Source organism: Sarcophilus harrisii, chromosome 1, assembly GCF_902635505.1.
Source record: "Sarcophilus harrisii chromosome 1, mSarHar1.11, whole genome shotgun sequence".
In the NCBI taxonomy this organism is placed as follows: domain Eukaryota; kingdom Metazoa; phylum Chordata; class Mammalia; order Dasyuromorphia; family Dasyuridae; genus Sarcophilus; species Sarcophilus harrisii.
This window is the reverse complement of record NC_045426.1, coordinates 679,295,304-679,316,081: the sequence shown is the minus strand read 5'-3', so window position 1 is coordinate 679,316,081 and position 20,778 is coordinate 679,295,304. Positions and strand designations below refer to the sequence as shown.

At 36.7% G+C, this 20,778-nt stretch overlaps 1 protein-coding gene across 1 annotated transcript in view; it reads right to left on the bottom strand.

The window, feature by feature from the left end:
• TMEM132D (transmembrane protein 132D) overlaps nt 1–20,778 on the bottom strand; it is a 910,611-nt gene that overhangs the window by 691,419 nt on the left and 198,414 nt on the right. Inside the window, exon 2 of the mRNA XM_003760941.2 lies at nt 18,915–19,806. Within this exon, the coding sequence (XP_003760989.1) occupies nt 18,915–19,806 (892 nt within the window). The remainder of the gene's footprint in view (nt 1–18,914; nt 19,807–20,778) is intronic.

Sequence of the window (20,778 nt, the reverse complement as noted above, 5' to 3'; positions counted from 1 at the left end):
GTTCCAAACTTTCCCCTCATTGCCCTCACCTCCTCCCTTAGATGGCAACTAATCCAAAATATTTCAAACATGTTAAAATATATGTTAAATCCAATATATGTATACATCTTTATACAATAATCTTGCTACACAAGAAAAATCTGATCAAAAAGGAAAAAAATAAGAAAGAAAACAAAATGCAAGCAAACAACAACAAAAAGAGTGAAAATGCTATGTTATGGTTCACACTCAGTTCCCACAATCCTCTCTCTGGGTGTAGATGGCTCTCTTCATCACAAGACCATTGGAACTGGTCTGAATCATCTCATTGTTGAGAAGAGCCATCCATATCCATCAGAATTGATCATCGTGTAATCTTGCTGTTGCTGTGTACAATGATCTCCTGATTCTGCTCCCTTCACTTAGCATCAGTTCATGTAAGTCTCTCCAGGTCTCTCTGATATCATCCTGCTGGTCATCTCTTACAGAACAATTATATTCCCTAACATTCATATAACATAACCTATATACCCATTCCCCAACTGACGGGCATCCATTCAGTTTCCAGTTTCTTGCCACTGCAAAAAGGGTTGCTACAAACAGTTTTGCACATGTGGGTCCCTTTCCCTCCTTTAAGATTGAATGAGAACTTTTTTACCTAAAAGTCAATCAGTCTCATTTGTATAACCTATTAGAAATCAAAATTTTCTAAAAGGGCTAAGACACTTAGGTTGGAAATCTAAAAACGTCAATACTAACACTGGATGGTAAAAGGCTGAACAAGCTGTTTAATCTCTTGCACCTCTGCAAAAGGCTGATATTTATTTATAACTGCTCTGTGCCTCCCTCTCCAGGATGCTAGGAGCACAAATGAGACTTGGGCATCTGAAGCACAAGCTTCTCCAAATTGGAGTGATCAATAAGCATTGACTTGTAATAGCTTTGAGATCCTGGGGGAAGAAAGGAACTATGGAAACTCCAAGCAGACTGTTCATAATTAGTGTACATGAGCAATCCCTGAGTGGCTTTCTGAGCAGGAACAGGAGCTACTAGAAGCTGCCTTTACTATCAATAGGATGGCCTGACAAGATTGTGGGATCTGCCCTTGGATAAAAGTAATAAAGGCCAAAGCACATCTGCAAACCCTTCAGTCATAGCAAAAGCAAACCCCTACCCTAGCTTCTCATTAAGTCTACCCTAAATATTCTAATTTAGAGGAGAAAACTCTTTTCACCTTTTTCCTGTTCCTATTTTTGGTGGACGGCTTTTTGATCACCTGTGCCAATGTGAGTTAATGCCCATAATCTCTTTAAAAGCCATGTGTATTAAAAGATTTCTTTTCACAGTGTGACTTAATTCAAATATTAGTAAATACTTATTATGAGAAAAGGCAAAGGCAGTGTGGTACAGTAGACAGAGTGATAGATTTGAAATCAAAGGAACTAAGTTCAAATTATGGCTCTCTCAATATCTCAATATTTTGGGTAAGTCACTTAATCTGTGTTGGTCTTGATTCCTCATCTACAAACTGAAGATAATTGAAGTAAACATTCTATGAACTATCTTAGGGATCTAAAACTCTGATTAAAACCTCATTTCTAATATTTAATACCTATATGAGCAATCCCATAACCTCTCTTTAATCCTCAGGTACCCCTTGAAAACTCTGACATAAAAAGTTTAGTGATTTTATAAAATCAATGAATAAAAAACTTCTCTATTAAACTTTGTCTTCCTGTCTCTTAGTGAATAAGTTTTCTGTAGCCCAGGGGGTCAAATTTCTGATAAGTTTTGCTCAACTTATTACAGATGGAGTTCCATAATTAATTACTGAATTTGGTGACACAAAAATAAGAGGAATCCAACTTTGTAAGCATATGGAAGGAAGAGACATAAGAAGGATATACAATAATAATAAAAGCAGAGCAGAGTAGTGGATTGTGGGACTAGAATATGTGAAATCACAACTGCTGATAGATATCATCTCTGGACTCTACAATTGGAAGCAACAATTTTATGAGAAATAGAAAGTGGAAGACTAAAAGAAAGCACTCAGACTAACTTCAGAACAGTGAACTTGACATACTTACCCCCAAAAGAAAGAAGCTGTCTCATTAAAGATTTGAACCCTTCTGTGCACAGAGCCTCAAGTCCTGATCAAAGAACTGAGAGGTCACTGATTCAAATAAATGAATATTTATTTTATTTTTAATATAATAATAGTGTTTTATTTTTCAAAATACATGCAAAGATTGTTTTCAACATTCACCCTTGTAAACTTTATGTTGCAAATTTTTTTCCTTCCCTCTCTCCCCTAGACAGCAAGTAATCAAATATAGATTAGACATGTACAATTCTTCTAAACATTAAATGAACATTTATCAGATATCTACTATATACCAGGCAGAATGCTAAAGACAAGGGATAGAAAGATATACTTAGAAAGAAAGAAAGAAAGAAAGATAAAAAGAGAAAAGGAAGGAAGGAAGGAAGGAAGGAAAGAAAGAAGGAAAGAAGGAAGGAAGGAAGGGAGGGAGGGAAAGAGGGAGGGAAAAGAGAGGGGAAGGGAGGAAGAGAGGGGGGAAGAAAGGGAGGAAGGGAGGGAGGGGGGAAGGGAGGAAAGGAAAGAGGGAGGGAGGAAGGGAGGGGGAAGGGTAGAGAGAGAGGGAGGGAGGGGGAAGGGAAGAAGGAGGGGAGGAAGAAAGGGAAGAAGGGAGGGAGGGGAGAGGGAAGTAGGGAGAAAGGGAGGGAGAGGGAAGGAAAGGAGGGAAGGGGAGGGAAAGGAAGGGGGAAGGGAGGGAGGGAAGGAAGAAGGGAGGAAGGAAATAAACAATCCTTGCCCTCACCCAGCTTACATTTTCCTTGGAGGATTCAACATTTACAAAGAATATCTAGAATTAAAAAAAACTATGAGCACAGACCTCAATTAAAAGAGGATACTTGTATTTTTATCATCTGGCCCATAGTTCTTGAAGTATGGTTTGAGTAACCTTCTCCCCAAGACCCTTACAAGCAGCACATGAAGTCAAAACTATTTTCTCAAAAATACCTTGTTTAATTTTTATATGGTAAATGGTGATAGATCCTACAAAAACAAAAACTCTTTGGGGCCCTCATAAATTTTTAAGAGAATGAAGGGATCGTAAGACCAAAATGTTTAAGAATCATTGTTGTAGTCAATCCTCCTCCTTTAGAAAATTATTAATTTCTTAAATAAAAGCTAATATACACTAAAAACAGTATCAATAAATGTAAGTAAGACTTGAATAATTGTCTTATAAATAAAAACAACCTGAAAATTATGAACAGGCAAATTATATAAAAATATAATATGGAGACTAAATTTCATGACAAAATATTAAATCCCAAATATTTACAATTTGATTTAAAAATAGAAACTTTAACAAATTATTAACAAGAATTTATAAAAATTAGATGTGAAAAAGAACTAGGCATGGAGTCAGGAGATCTGACCCTGAATTCTACCCAACACTAAATATCTATGTAACCACAGACAAGTTCTTTAAGCTTCCTGAGCTATCTTCTCATCTATTAAAATGGGCATGAGTAGAGGAAAGGAATAATATTTTTCCTCTCCTATCTAACAGGTATGTTGTAGGGCTCAAACAAGGTAATGTACGTAAAGTACTTTGCAAGTCTTAAAGCATTATACAAATGTCAAATCTTATTATTATTGTATACTTCTGATTTCTTTTCTGTCTCCTTACAAAGTTTGATTGCTGTTATTTTTATACAACCATAGTAAATGTGTATTCTCTTCTCATTGATTCATTTTGCATATCTTTCCTTATTTCTTTGTAGTCTTCACACTTGTCACTTTTTTACAATATAATTGCATTCCATTAAACTGACATGGAATTTATTGAGACATCCTCTCCTCTTTGAGATATGTAGGCTGTTTTCATCCCCCTTCTCTATTATAAGTATTGTTTACAGCAAACTTCAAAACACAACAGATCATCTACAAGAGATCACTATTCACTCTAAGGAGTTGGCTTGTCCATCTATACCAGAAAGGTCAAGTAGATGAAGAAAGCACATCCATTGTCAAGATTCCAATATGCATTTGGATGGAAACTTTATAGTGGTCGAACAATAGTATGTATATTTGAGATCATCCTTTTAGATGATGCATTGAGTCTAGAGTGGAAGAAAAGCAGGAGAATAGACAGGATTGCTTTTGGTAAAGGATGAGTTCCTTTATTGACCCTAAACTTCCCACAAACATAACAAAATGATTCTTACAACCAAAACTGTGAGGTAAATATTCCAGGCATTATTGTCTCTATTTCATAGTTAAGGAAATAGAAATTCAAAGAAGTTAAATAAACCTAAGTCTTCTTGACCTCGAGTCGATAGCCTTTTTTTTAGTTTTTTATTGCATCACAGTTTCCCCCACACCTCTCCACCAAAGACATCAAAGCTTAATTATTCTGAGAGCTGCACTAAGAAAGCACACAGGTGCTCTGTGTTTTGTCACACCCATGTTACAAAAGGAGAAACAGAGACATTAAGCAACCTGCTCATTATCAAATTCTAAACTGAAAAATTCCAGAGGAAATAAAGATCTCATTTCACCCTACCTCAGGCTAAGTTCTCTAATTGTTTGGAGTTTTTTGGATCTGCTGACAGATTATTGCTCAGCTAGGATGCTCGAACCCCCCTAGTGTGACTGTCAAGACACTGCTAGAACAAGACTTCCAGAGGAGCAAAACAGCAGCTATCTATGATATAAACATGCTAAACATGGGATTGAAATAAGACTCTATATGGCCCTGTTTGGCTTTTCACCTTCACTTTAAAAGTGTTTTTGATTTTCCCATTATCCAGAGAGTTCATCAAAAGTCTACTTATTGATAAATTTCCATCATCTATACCCCCTGACATTCTACAAGAATACTCTTTTTCCTTCCCACCTCCTCTACCTCAACTTTCTTACATGTTCATGTTCTCTCTCTCTCTCTCTCTCTCTCTCTCTCTCTCTCTCACACACACACACACACACACACACACACACACCCCTGCCTATTCTGTTTCTTCTCTTTCCCTCTCTACTTCTTTCCCTCTCTTCTTCATTACTTCCTGCTCTCTCCTATTCCTCCTCCCTGTTCAACGTTCTCCTTTTATACCATTTTACTCTATTTCATTCATTTTTTGCTAGTTTACTTCACCCTCCTCTACAGATGTCTCTTTATATTTTCTTTCTCAATTTTTGTGTTTCTGTCTCTTCTGTGTTTTTGTGTCTTTCTCTCTCTCTCTCTCTCTCTCTCTCTCTCTCTCTCTCTCTCTCACACACACACACACACACACACACACACACACACACACACACAAAGAAAGAACATTTTTTATTTTTTCCATTTCTGTGTTTCTAGGTTTCAGTCTCAGTCTACTATACCAGAACATTAACACTTCCTCTCTGCCTACCCCCACTCATTATACCCTTACCCAAATGTGTTATAAGCCCATTATTAACCTTAAAGTGACATATAAATGGGAGTTATTTTTATTCTCATTACTCTACTTAGGGCAGTCAAACTGAAGCAATATTCTCAACTTCTCTCCAATTCCTTCCTCCCTCCCCATACAGGAGGCCTAGGTATGAGGTCCCCTCTTAAATTGCCTCTCATGATAGAAGGAACAAAAAAGATAGGAAGAAGGCTGAGGAAAACATGTGACAGAAGCCCCAAGGCCCCAGGTTTCTTTAGTTGTTCACTTGAAGGAGGTTTTATTTTTTTCCCCTAAAAATTAAAAAGGACTTCTCAGATGTGCTAGAAATGAAAGCTTCCTGACCCTCCTTATCTGGAGAAGTCAGCTTCAGAAGATCCCAACAGCAGGACATTTCAGAATACATAAGATGATAAACAGTCATAGGGAGCCCTCCTGTTCTCCAAAGGTTAAACAAAAGAAAATCCACAGCTGTTTTCTGATTTTAAAAGGCAGTCATTTGCAATTTGCACCACGAATCCTAGTTTCAAGTACAAAAGCTTCTGCATGGGCACGTTTGAAGCTCCATCATCCTGAGATCACAAGCACACAAATATACAGTGAACATTAGTAGGATAATGACTAGCTGCAAAGAATTCCAATCTTTCTACCAGCTAATGATGATGGGGATCAGAGTCCAGGTCCTCCAGGGGGTGAGAAGGAACTTTATCTAAATGCACTCCAGATACTGGAAGTAGACACAAACATCTCCAGTTCAAGAGTCCATCTCCCACCTGTGTGCCTTTGCCCAGGTATGACATGATCCCCTCACCTTAAAAATTTCAGATTGCCTCTGACAGCATTCTTCAAGTCCCAACTCATGTGCTATTTCCTATGAGAAGATTTTCCTGATGCCCTTAACAATGATTAATTTTTATTCCCACCTCAAATTATCAGATTCATACCGCAGATCATACTCAGGATGTTAATACCCCCTTTCCCAAAATGTAAGCTCTTCAGGAGGAGGGATTGATTATTTTTCATTTTTTGTCTCTTTATACCTAGTCATTTCAGCATAGGGTCTTGCAATTTCCTCTTGGTTAATATGGAATAGTTTAGTCAGTTCACAAGCAGGCTGAAAGAGTAGCTAGCTAGCATTTACATAGCAATTTAAGATTTGCAAAATGCTTTATAATTATTATCTCATGTAATCCTCACAACCCTGGGAGGTAGACACTACTATTATTCTCATTTTACAGATGAAAAAACTGGTGCTGAGAGATTAAATGACTTGCCTAGGGTCACATGGTGAATTACTGAAGCAAGATTTGAAATTTAGTCTTCCTGATTCCAAGTGCACCCACCACATCTCTCCGTCTGCTGACACGCTGATTGAGCCCTTTGGTCATAGATGGTACTGAGGGAAACATAACCAAGCTTTGACTGAATGATCACAAATTTCATTTTGGCAGCAAAGGCCACATAAAGAAGACTTTACCATAGTATGTCCAACACTTCAGTAGCTTCCTACTGTCTCTAAGATAAAACATAAACTTCTCTGATTGGCATTTAAAGTCTTTCATAATCTGGCCCTAACCTGTGTTTTCAGACTGGTTTCAAATTACTTCTGTTCATGTAGGCTAGATTCTAGCCATTGCTTTTCTTTATAAACAAATTTCCATTTCACCTCAAACTGGCTGAACTCCAGCCCCAGGAAGAACTCCTTTCCTCTGCCTATGGCATCCCTAGCCCCCTCCAAATCTCATCTGATGTGCTATATGAAGACTTTCCTGATCCTCCCAGATGTTAGGGTCTGCTCTCCTTAAATTATTTTAGGTTTATTTCACACATTATTAAAAATTTATCTGTGCACTATTCCCAACCCCCAAAGTGGAATCTAAATTCCCAGAGGGCTAGGAATAGTTTTATATACCTAGCATATTACCTGGCTCATAGTAAGCTTTGGATAATGCTTACTAATAGATAGAATACTGGGCTTGGAGTCAACCTCAAATACTTTATTAGTCATATGACCTTGGGTAAGTAACTTAATTTTTACCTGCCTCAATTTCCTCAACTCTGACATGAAAATCATAATAACACCTATTTCACAGGATAATGTGAGTTTCAAATAGAATATCTGTAAAGCACTTAGCATACATACATAATAATTGCTTAATAAATTCTTGCTTCCTTATCCTTCTGTGTTTCATATAGCTTTGCATTTATACTTGAAAGCATGTGAATTATGTGATTCTCATGGACACACGAACTGATCTACTCTATCATTCCATTAAATCAACATTTATTAAGTGCCTCCTATCTGAAATGGATTATGCTATGGAAGTGTTTTTCCTACTATAGGTAAAATTTCATGGATAAAAAGAGACCTTTTTATGGATCTGCCTTTACCAATATTGATGGGAACAGTTTGTGCAACTTTTAATCCAAGAATTGTCACCTTAGTTCTATAATCTCCACAATTGTGAGATTACCCCCAATATTCAATCTGTTGCCAACATCTCTCAGATTTGGATAGATGGATACTGTTCATTTCCTTTTCTTCATCACCTCGTTTCAGTCATCATTTTCCTCTTCGGTGAACTCCAGTAGTTTCCTAATATAAGCTTCTCTGTCTAGCATTTAAAGAGCTTCACAACTAGACTTATATGTCTACACTTCAGAGATAGAAAAAAAGAGGAAAATATCCTGTAGATATAAGAACATTTATAGCAGCTCTTTATGTGGCAGCAAAAACAAAACCAAATAAAAAACCTGGCAGCTAATGGAGTGCCTATCAATCAGGGAATGACTGAATAAGTAAGAGTACATGAATGTAGTAGAATATAATTGTTCTGTAAGAAATAATAAAAGAGACAGTTTCAGAGAAATTTGGGAAGACTTCTGTGGCCTAATACACAGTAAAGAGAGCAGAACTAAGGAAACAATTTACATGGTAGGAATAACATTGTAAAAATGAATAATTTTGAAAGAGTTCACAATTCTGATCCATGAGTCATGGTCAATCATGGTTCCAGGAAACCAATATAAAGAATACAACCTACTGACTGAAAAATGGGAAATGACTAAATGCCTGAGTAAGACATACTTTTGGACATTGGAGATTTGTTTTACTTGATTATGGATATTTGTTTAAAAAGTTTTGTTTTTCTTGTTTGGGGAACAATCCTCTTTTGCCTCTTTTTTGTATTCCCAGCACTAGAATTGTGCTCTTCACATAGTAGGTACTTAAAAAATGTTTACTGATTGATTGGTTGGTTGATTTTTTTCCCCTCAGTGGTGAGGGAGAGATGGGAGGAGAAAAACAAATACTTTATAATAGAGAAAAAGCATTTTAAAAATAAAGTACATAAAAAAGCTCTTCATTGCCTATTTCCTATTATGATTCCATCCCAGTTTCCTCATTTATTACTCTACTCCATGCATTATACAGTACAATAATAATTGTCTTCTTAATGTTCCTTATAGATGAAACTCCATTTAGTGATCATAATAATTATTATTAGCATTTAGATAATACCTAATGTGATGAGTACTTTACAAATATTATCTCATTTGATCCTCACAAAAACCCCGAGAACTAGGTACTATTATTATCTTCACTTTACAGTTGAGAAAATAGAAGAAAAAAGATAAATGACTTGCCCAAGGTGATAAGAAATAGGCACAAAGAGTAGGGTAAGGGTGCAGAGTCTCCATTATTTGGGAAAGTCTGCATAAAATATTTGGTCTTCCCTTTGTGTCAGTGAACAAGTTGCAAGGAGGCCTTTACTGACACTGGTGTTGCTTGTGGATTGGGAATGAAATAAACTGGAGGCAAAGGGAAAAGGAGAGACAACGCAACTGCCTCTCAGTGGAGGGGTCTGCAGGGATCAGACAACGCAACTGTCTCTCAGTCTCCTGTACCTTCATCATCATCCTCTCACATGAAGAGAACCATTCTATAGATCTGAGTTACATCTCCAGCAGCCACTGGCAAGTGGCTCCCATATTGCAACACTTCTCCAGTTCATTTTGCAGACTAGGAAACCGAGGCAAAGAGGGTTAAATGACTTGTCCAAGGTCACACAGGTAAAAAGTGCCAGAAACTAGATTTGAACTCAAGAATATGAGTCTTTCTGACTCCAGACCCAATATTCTATCTGTTGCACCATTTAGCTACCTAAATAGATTGATCAATAGATAGAAACACGCAAATTTTTCCTATGTGTCTATATTAGGTATTATCTTTAAAGTTTTAATGTCATTTTAGCTATTAAATCTTAAAATGACACTGGCTTTTCAAAGAGTATGTCATATAGAGATATAAATACAATGAAACACATGTACATTAATGATGTGCAACATGTACATGCATGAATGCTTATATACATACATATACACCACATATGTCTATACACGAGAGACAATTTTTCATGGTAGACAGAGAAATGGTCTGTGAAGTAGGGATATTTGGGATTTCCTGCCTATCACATATATGAGAGAAGTGCAATTGGGAATTCTGTTTAACTTCTCCATTTTCTAAGCAGCCTTCTAATACAGTAAGTTACAGAGAAGGTGTTATTCTGATTGGCAAAGGAAGTTCTTCACCAGGGAGTTCCCTATGTCAGTAAAATCAGAGATCCAATTCTTTTCCCAAATAGTGTATACTAATATATAGTACATTTACTGAACATATGTGTGTGAGTGTGTAAAACCCCCTCTTTCAATCAGTTACCAAATGTCAAGCCTACCTCTTCAACTTCTTTCATATCCATAATCTCTCTAGGTATCTTGTCTTCTTTCATTCATTCTACAAGTATCAATTAAGCACCTACTATGTGCCTACTCTGACAGGTGCTGAGAATACAAAGTAAAAAAAAACAACAATCTGAACCTTGCCTCTAACTTACATTATACTTTGAATGAAGTTGAAATGAGATGACCTCTAAGGTCACATGCAGGTCTAAATCTATAAACTCATCAACCAAATTTGCCTTCTTGAGTACTCTGAACAGTATTACAATCATTCAGCTACTTTAGCTAATGCCTCATTACCTTCTGGTAATTGGAGATGGGGGAGGGGAGGCATAAATTCAAGGCCTCATTACATTTTAGTGATTGAGAATGGGAGTGAAGACATGAAAATGGACCCTTCTTACACTGAGTCTCAGAACAAGCAGTTTCGGAAAAGGGTCCTATTAGTTGATTGAGGAGATTACTCTTTCTCATTAAAAGTTTCCAGGTTCAAAACTTTTTTTTTAAATGAGGCAATGTCTCAAATCATCAGATCCATCTTGTAACAAAGAGAACAGACGATGGGATTCTGTTCCCAATCATTCTGGGAGAACAGATCCAGGCTCAGTGGAGACTCTAGCTCTTGTTGAATGACCTAAGTAGACTAAAAACTGAGAGATGGAAATATGGATGAAAACTAGTTTTCTCTTCCTGCCTTCTCCTCCTCACTCTGGGAGCAGCTACATGAGGAGAAAAAAAAAGATTTCTCCCTGGGTTGGCAGCTCATGACCACATTTTCAGTCTTATTTTACCCTACTACACTTCAACTCCCCATCTTCTATTGCTGGTGGCTTATTATAGATGATAACAACTCTCTGTCTCTGTCTGATTGTCTGATTGTCTGTATGCCTGTTTCTCTCACTCCCTCTTCTCTGTTACACTTTCCCTCTCCTTCTTCCTCTCTCCCTCCTTCCCTCTCTCCCTCCTCCCTCTCTCTCCTTCCCCCTCCCTCCTTCTCTCTCTCCTCTTCCTCCTTCTTCTTGTTCTCCTCTCTCTGTTTCTCTCTCTATCTCTCTCCTTTCCCTCCTTCTCCTTTCAATTCTCTTCTATTCTCTCTCTTCATTTTCCTTTCTTCCTCTTTTTTCAACATGCTCTTTCTTTCTATTTTTCTCTTCCTTTTTTTCTCCCTTTTCCCCCTACTCTCTTTTCTCCCTCAAATAATATTCGTAAAGCATGTGGCATAATGCCTGGCACATAGTAGACATATAACAACTGTTTGTTTACTCTATTTGTCTCCATATTTCTTTTTTCTCTTTTTTCCTTTCTCCCTCTTCCTTCCTTCTCTTTTCCTCCTCCTCTTCCTCACCTTTGTATCCTTTTTTCTATTCTCTCTCTTCCTGTTTCTCCCTTTTTCTTTCTCTTCTGCCTTTTGGTATTCTTTCTTCCATTTTCTTACTCTTTTCTTCCTCCTCTTTTCTCTGCATAATGCATAGAGTGCTAGATTTAGAATCAGGAAATTATACAGTAAAACTTAATTTATGTGCACAGTGGTATCAAATAAAATGTCTGATAATCTAGTAAGGCCTTGATTGCATTTCACTTTGTACCAGCTATGACTAAAGTGTTAAATTACACCAATAGATAATAAAAGGAGACACACACACATACATATATACTCAGAAACAGAGAGGGGGGCAGAGAGAAGGACAGAGGAGAAGGAGAAGGAGGAGAAGAAAAGAAGAAGAAAGAGGAGGAGAAGAAAAGAATTAGAAGAAGGAGGAGAAGAAAAGAAGAAGGAGGAGGATGAGGAGGAGAAGAAAAGAAGAAGGAGGAGGATGAGGAGGAGAAGAAAAGAAGAAGGAGGAGGATGAGGAGGAGAAGAAAAGAAAAAGGAGGAGGATGAGGAGGAGGAGGAGGAAGAGGAGGAGGAGGAGAAAGAGGAAGAGGAAGAGGAAGAGGAAGAGGTAGAAGAAGTTAAAGAGAGGGAAGAAGGAGATATAATGAGTAGAGTACAGGACTTAAAGTCAGGAAGAAATGGTTTCAAACTACTTCTCAAAAGATGCTTTACCTCAGGACTTAACCACATGAATTCCTAGCACAGGTATAGCTTTGAAGTCTACTTCCTTCCTATTTGCAGGAATGCTAGTCCATCTATATTTTTAGGATTATGGTTAAGAATAATTTACTCAATTTGTAGAAGTTTTGTTAAAATAAATTTGCATGTTTATCTCAAGTGCAAAATTTCTCTGAATACCCAAGCTTTTCTTTGTTCCTTTTAAATATCCCTTTCTCACTCTTCCTCCGAAGCAAAGCTATTTCTATTTATTCAGTGACTTACCCAAAGGCCCTATTAGCCAATGTTTAGAAATCTGGAAAAGTAGCTGGCTTCAAATCAATTGTGCTACTATCTCTTGTTAGTGGTGATGACATAACATTCTACACACATACACACACACACACAAAGACAGAGAGAAACAGAGACACATACAGAAAGAGAGAGAGAGAGAATGAGAGAGAGAGAGAGAGAGAGAGAGAGAGAGAGAGAGAGAGAGAGAGAGAAGGAGAGAGAGAATTGGACAGTCCTAACTTCTCAAGATAATATTTGTAGTACCAGTCTTTCAAGCTTCAAGGCTCTATAAAATTACCAGTTGTTACTAGTATTTATCATTGTTATCTGGTATATTTGCATAAGGCTTCTCACTGTTGGAAAGAATGATACTCAACACTTGCATGAGAAGAGTTGAAACCAGAAATATTGAAGAAAAGATATTTTTCCAACTCCCTGCTTGGAGAGATGACCTGAAAGATTTCAGAAACTTGGAGAAGGCTGGGTGGGGGGGAATCAGAGAAAAAGACTTAAGAAGGCAGATAGCTAGTTTAAAGTTAGCTCCTAACATGTTCTGGGTCCAGTTTACTTCCCTAAAGACTTCCAAGAATTTTGTTTAGCATGAATTCAAAAACTTTCAGATTAATTAAGGTTACTCTCTCCCCATAGGAAAATTCATTTATTTTATGTTTTAATCTAGAATATTAGAATTATAACTTCTTTGATTTTTTCCTCAATATCTGCTTAGATGAATGGATTTATTCACTATTCACTATTTGGGTTAATCTAGTTAAACTAGATAATGTAACTAGTATCAGATGGAAAGGAACAAATCCATTTAGGTATAAGATACATCCTTTCCCCTTTAAGAGATAGATACCAGGGAAGTAACCTGAACCTCAAGAACATTTGACCTAAACTACAATATTCCAGAAGAAATTAGATAGTATTCTGGTCTAATACCACTCTCAAAAGAATGGACCAGGTCAGCCTAATGGACTTAATCTCCAGTTGTCCCCCCCCCTCAGAGACATACACCTTTCTAGGCCGGAATTAAAATTTCCTTTGGAAAAGCAGAATAAGATTCCAGAGAATTCTATTTAAAGTCTCCCCTAGAACTAAAGTTAGACAACCATTATGATATATCAGTAACCCACATGGGTAAAACACACTTACCCTAGCATTAGTGATGATGATGATAGTACTCAAGAAGTAATTCCAAGTAACCAACAAGCATTTATTAAGTACCTACTATGTGATAGGCACTGGCTAGAAACATGTCTTGACAATATTAGCTGTCCATAAATATTCTAAAACCTTCAAAATTTTACACAATAGCCCTCAGGCTAATGGTAACATCTAAGATCTTATCAAGCAGAGATTCAGAAAAAAATTTTTTTAACATGGAAGTCATTTGTGAACCAGGGACCAGCCTATATTCCTCTAGGCTGTGAGGATAGGAAAATGAATTAGTATTTGGAGAACACACAAGAACAAACCCTCTCTCAAGCATAAAAACACCTGCATGCTTTGCCAGATTCAGCGATATGGTTGGCTCAATTATGTCTATTCAGCAATCCACAGTGCATCTGACTTCCTTGACCACAGAAACAATCATTTAGAAAAAAGTGTAATGACTAATATTTTTAGAGCTCCATAAAGACTGTGAAGCATTTTAATTACATGATTTCATGTGAGCCTTACAATAAAGCCAAGTGGGAAGTACTTCAGATATTAGAGGAATAACTGAGACTCAGAGGAGTAATGACTGGCCCACTGTCACAAAGTATCAGTGGTAGTATTTAGACTCATAAGTTCAGAGTTTGAAGGGCCCTCAGAAACTTTTTATTGAATCCTCTTTATTTTACAGATGAGATAACTGAGGCTTAGAAGTTAAAGTGACATATTAAACACATAGAAATTAAGTGTCTTAAGTCTGGATTTGAACCCAGATACTCTCAATTCAAAGTCAGTGTTCCTTTCACAAGACCATCTAGTATCCAGCTGTCCATGAATTTACTGAGCACTTTATCTGCCATAACTTAGAGATATAAGGGTCCTTATAGCTAATTATTACTAGCTAATCTCAACTGGGCTCTCACTGACATTCATATTATTTCTCCTTCATAATTAATCACTTATCATATTAACCACAATTATCCTAAACTTTATCTTTTCATTTCAAGTCTCTTCTGTCATTGCTTCCTCTCTCCTATCTATGCTGAGAACATTACCATATAATTCTACCCGCCAAAAAAATCCAAAACAAAAATGAGGTTGTCCACTAAGAGCTCACTCTTCACCCAATCTCCTCTCACATACCCCCAGACGCAATCTCCCAGCATCTCCTTTGTTCACAATTCTGATCATAACATATAACCCTACACCATGTATCCTTGATCTCATCCCCAAATATCTTTTTCAAAAAAATGTTCCCATCATTATCCCCTCTCTCTCTAATCTTCAACTGTTTTTTATCTACTGGATCCATTCTGGCTATCTACAAACATTCCCAAATCTGCTCAATATCTGAAAAAACTCCACTAGATCCTATCAATCCCATCTCCTTTACTTCTAACTCTTTGAGAAAGCTTTTTATAATTAGATCCTCCACTAATTGTTCTCCCAAGCTCTTCTAATCCTTTTGTAGTCTTGTTTTGGGCCTGTCACTCAACTGAAACTGCTTTCCTCAAAGTTACTAACAATCCCTAAATTGACAAATCCAATAGCCTCTTCTTAATCTTCACCCTTCCTGATGAGCATCTGACACTGTTGATTACTTACTCCCCTAGGATGATGTCCTTAATATGTCTCTGCCATTTGGTTACTCCTTAGTCTCATTTGTTGTATTTTTATCCAAGCCACATTCAGCAGTAAGTAGATGTCTCCCAAGATTCTGCCTGGATTCTTCTTCTCTTTTCTTTTATTGGTGATCACATCAATTCCCATTAATTATCATTTCTATAACTACCTATACTTAATCTGTCTCCTGAGACTTGGTCTAATATCACTTGCTGACTATCTTGTGGAGCATTAAGAATTTATTGTCAGATCATATCCACATGTCTGTCCTCCCTTCTTCTGAGTTTTTTTCTATTTTTGTATTTTGTGCAACTCTGCCTCACTTAAATCCAATTTCTGCAAGTCAAGACATCATCCCATTATGTCCTCCTCAAAAATGAAGGATGAACATTATTGTGTTGGGAACTGATATACTTCCAAGTCACCCAGATCCAAAAGTTTAATATCATTATGGAATATGTACTTGCCTCACATAATTCAAATATATACATTATTTATGTATTTTATCTAATATGTGTAAATAACACATATAATATGTAATATACAATATATAATATGTATATACAATAATACATATCTTATATAATAATATATATGGAGAAAATATCTATCTTAGAAACTACAAGATATTTTATACTCACACACACATATATATACAGATATACATATATATGTATGTATGTATATATCTTGCAGTTTCTTTCTCTACAAAATCTCTCACAAGCATTCCCTTCTCTGCAATCACAGTCACTAACCCAGTTCAGCTTTTTGACTGGACTATGGCAGTAAGCTTCTAACTTATTTTCTTGTCTTGTGCTTCTCCTCATATTCCAATCATCTGCCAAAATGATTTTCCTTAAGTGTAGATTTAACATACCTGCCCATCACTAGTGATTCCATTTGAATTGTCTTAGGGAAGATTCTGAAGATCACCAGGCAGGATAAAATACCAGATACAGGAGTCCTTTTATGAACTTAACTGCCAAGGATTCCAACTCTGCTGCAGAGAGCACAGCTCCATAGGGCTGACCACACTGTTCAATCAATCGAAATGTTTGTTTTTATTTGATTGATTTTATTAATAAAAGTGTAGCTTGTCTCACCCCTATTACTGATGAAGAATGTGACCCCCAGAGAGGAGAAGTAAATAGTTCTATCTCAACAACTTGTAAGGACCCACTAAGGGGTGCAGGAAATAGAATGCTATACAGTTATTCTTTTCACAGTATAGCAGGTGAGAGGAGCATTCCATGATTTGGAAATCCACCTACATTTTTTGGTCCTTTCTTTATACCAGAGACTGTCTGAATTTTTTTCTTTATCTATTATGGGGCTGTTTACAATACTTTATTATAAAATTTAGGTTAAATGTTCAATTATAGAGTCTGTTTTATCTACTGGTCTTTTCATGTCATTTGTGGCTTCTGCAAACTTTCCCAAAATTCTCATTTAATATCTAAAGCCAACCTTTAATATACTGAAATTGTGATGGGGAAAGTCATGATGTGGAAGAGACTACTATATCTACTAAAGAGACAGGAAGACCTGAATTCAAATCATGTTTTACTCCACTGCTAGCGGGGTGAAGCTGGACAAGTCAGTTGATCTTAATTGGTTTCAGTTTCCTCATCTGTAACATGAATGAATTGGACTTGTTGACCTCCAAGATCCCTTCCAAATCCAAAGTTATGAATCTCTGATCATAGATATGAAAGTCCAAACCTCACACAGCTCCCTTCATTCCACATTCTCTAATGCTCTTTCCAAGATACCATCAATCACCAGCAATCTAGTAACTTCAAAACCTCTTTAGTCCTATTGAAACATTATTCATTACTAAATCTAGAAGAATATTTTTTCTTAGTTTCAGTTCAATAAAAAGCAAGAAACATTGAATATGGCTTATGTGTCAGGTAGAAGGAATACAAAGGAGAAAAAAATAATAAATGGTATCTCTCCTCAAAGTGCTTATGGTTGGTTTTTTGGGTGGTGGGAAAGAGGTTTACAACATATAAACAAATAATTATAATGTGAAATAATTTGTAAAAAGAGACACATAATTACTGCATGAAATCAGAAAAAGGATTCATGGGTGAAGTGAAGCCCAAGTTAAATCTTAAAGGATTCTAAGGTCTTCAAAGAGATAGAGGTGAGGAAAGAGTGGCTTCTAGTTATGAATACAACTGATTCAAAGACACAGAATAGAATATGGAATGCCTAATTTGTGGAAGGTCAGTTTGGCAAAAATATAACTAGTATTAAAAAAGTAAAGTGAAATAAGTTTGTAAATTTAGCCTGGAGATTAAAAAAAAATCAAAGGTATTTAGATATTAAACAGAAGAGTTTATAATTCATTCTAAAGGCAATAGGGAGCCAATATCACTTCTTGAAGAAAGGTGTGATATGGTCAGATTTTCATAAGATTATTTTGGCAGCTCTGTGGAGGATGAATTGATAAGAGAGACTAAAGAAATGAAGAACAAAGAGGATAAAATTTTCACTTATACAACTCAAAGCTATGATGACACTACTTTTGTAATATCACACTAGTAGGTTTTTTTTTTAACTTTCTGGATAATCTACAGATCTGATCAAGCATTTTCCCTTTGACATTACAAGTGTAAAGAGCTCCCTAAATAATTTTCTTTTAAATTTTATGTCATCTATTAAATCATATCAGTTTTACAGAAATCCAATATACCCAATGTATTAGAAGCAACTCATGGTCAGAACCATGAGTATAGACTAACTCTTTTTTGTTGTTGTTGTTGGAGGCAATTTTTTTTTGCCAAGGCTGTTAGGGTTAAGTGACTTGCCCAGGGTCACACAGCTAGGAAGTGTTAAGTATCTGATGCCAGATTTGAACTCAAGTCCTCCTGACTTCAGAGCTGGTGCTCTATCCACTACACCAACTAGCTGCCCTGAGAAAAATATTCTTAATTTATAACTCAGGAGAATATAAGAAATGCAAAACTGAATTTCACTTACATACACTCAAAATGCAAAGGATAAGAATGATCCTTTCCGTCCTATTTTAATGACTATGACAAACGTTGTGTTCCTAATTTGGACCTTCAAATGTTTTGCATTAAATAGTGAAAATATTCTCATTCTAAAAATCTAAATCTCCCAGGCAATAAATCAAGCAAAGAAACACTTAAAAGAAGTTACAACTAATCTGAATAATCTAAGAAAGACAATTTTAATAATCCATTTATTTATTTGAATAACCAACTCCAATCTTAGTTCAATATTTCTAAATACAATTGAACTGTTGTCAATACCTTGTTGGGAAATCCTTCTGTCAAGTACAGATCACAGAGCAATCCATCCATGATTATTTGTCAAACTGCTATAGAATAGGCTGAAACAATTTTAAACTAAATAATTTGCCTATGGTTCAAACATTAATATTTCAGAGGCAGAATTAAAATTTAAGTCTTCCAACTCAAAGCCCAGCCCTCTACCCACTCTGCCACATTTTCTCCATTTAGTTTCCTTAGTATCTTAAAAAGAAACTCCTTACAAAATGGTAAAAATGGCTCAATTTTCTTGGCAACAGAACAAGTCTCTCAAGGAAACAACAAAAGGTATGTCTCGACTTTCAGTTTTTCCAACTTACCTCAGTGTGAAATGATCCTCAGTGGAATTTCTAGAGATGGAAACAGGAAAAGTCAGAGTATCTCCTTGTTTGGCAGTCTTAGCCACGTAGTGGATGGCAACATTATTGTCTAAGTGAAGTTCTCTCCAAGAAGGGCTCCCACTGTGAGTCTGGTAGAGGAAGACACTCCCAATCCTCTGCAAGGGAGGACCCACTTCATCAATATCATTGTGCCCTGGTCGGATTCCATTATTTTTCCTTGACTCCTCCTTGGTACAATCTCCTTTCTCATCTCCAGGTTGGATGGAATAGTAAAGTTCTACAGGACTTCCTTCTGATTGGTCCATTGATTTTTTCCTCCCTGCCACCACAGTTGGAGGGCTGAACCAGCTGGACAGAAGCTCCAACTGGGCTACACACAGTCCGAGTTCTCCTGCTAGGCGGCAGCTGCCCCTCACCTCCCTGGTCTCCCTGAAGGCAAACACTCGGAGGCAGGGCAGCTTCTCTGTGGTGCTATGGTCATCCCAATCCCTGCCCACTATATAAAATAGGATCTGAACTTTGGGCCTGCTCAGGTAGATTTTATCACTCATGACGTAGGCTTTTAGCTTCCAATTGAGAGCAAATTTGTTGGTAGATCCAAATGGATCGGAAGGTAGCAGCAGGTCCTGGGGCACAAGTTGTTCCACCGAAAAAGGCCCATAGCTGGCATTCAAAGAAGGTGCCATCTTGGATTTGTAAATCAGAAAGGATTCTACCCTAGATTGCAAACTTGAGTTTCTCATGATGTCCTGGTTGGCTTCCTTGAGGAAGAAGGAGATATCAGCATTGTTGATACGGTAGCTCACGGGAAGGTAGGTGGGCAGCAAGGAGAATCTCTGGATGCTTTCTAAAATCCCTCGGCTCTCAGACACTGTGGGGAGGAAAGAAAAGCTTAGGTATAAGTTGAAACCCTTAAAGGAAACCATAAAGTAATTAATTTCATGGATAACCATTTGCTTTGAACTGGCACAATGTTCTTTAGTACTGGTCTGTATGAAGTCTTGGATTCTAATACTCCCTCAGAAATTTGCTAGCTGCTCGCTATCTGAACAAGTAATTTAGCCTCAGTGACTTCATTTTCTCATCCACAAAATGAGGAAATTGGATTCTGTGGCCATTAAAATTCCTTCAAACTCCAAAACTATAATTCTTTGATAACATCCTTTCCATTTTTCTTTAAATTTGAAAAACACTTTCCCAATTAGCAAGCCTTTGAGATCAACAGTGTACTTTATAGTTGGGGAAACTGAAGCTCAGGAAGACTAATAAAAATAATAATGATAATGATATCTCAGTAACTATGTGAACAGTATATTATTACTCTTTTTAGACTATTACTATGTTATCACTGGTTACAGGATTCTCCCTGCTCTATAGTGAGTGATCTTAGAGAGTTGTGTTTAGTGTTTAACACAGTGACTTACACATAGTAGGTGATGAATCAATATTTATTTTGATTGACTGACAGTTGTCTGGAAAATTGAAAGTTTAAGTCATTTCGGGTAACACGACCAACACCTGAGAGAGGCAAGATTTCAGTTTCTATCTTCTCAACTCCAAGATGGGCTCCCTATGCCACTTTTTCCTAAGGCAACCCAATCCAATTTTTTAGAGTTCTAATTGTCACAAAGAATTGTTATTAGCTCCATTTATAGATGAGGAAGCTGAGAGTTATAATTGGTAACTTGGTAATAATAATGGTGGTTAAAAAAAAACCCAACAATAATCACATTTATCCTATAAATTTTGCTATTTCTTACTTGGACATATACCTGTGAATTTTGATATCACAATTATTATTACTATTAATTATCATTAGTGGTAATAATAATTACTGCTGTCA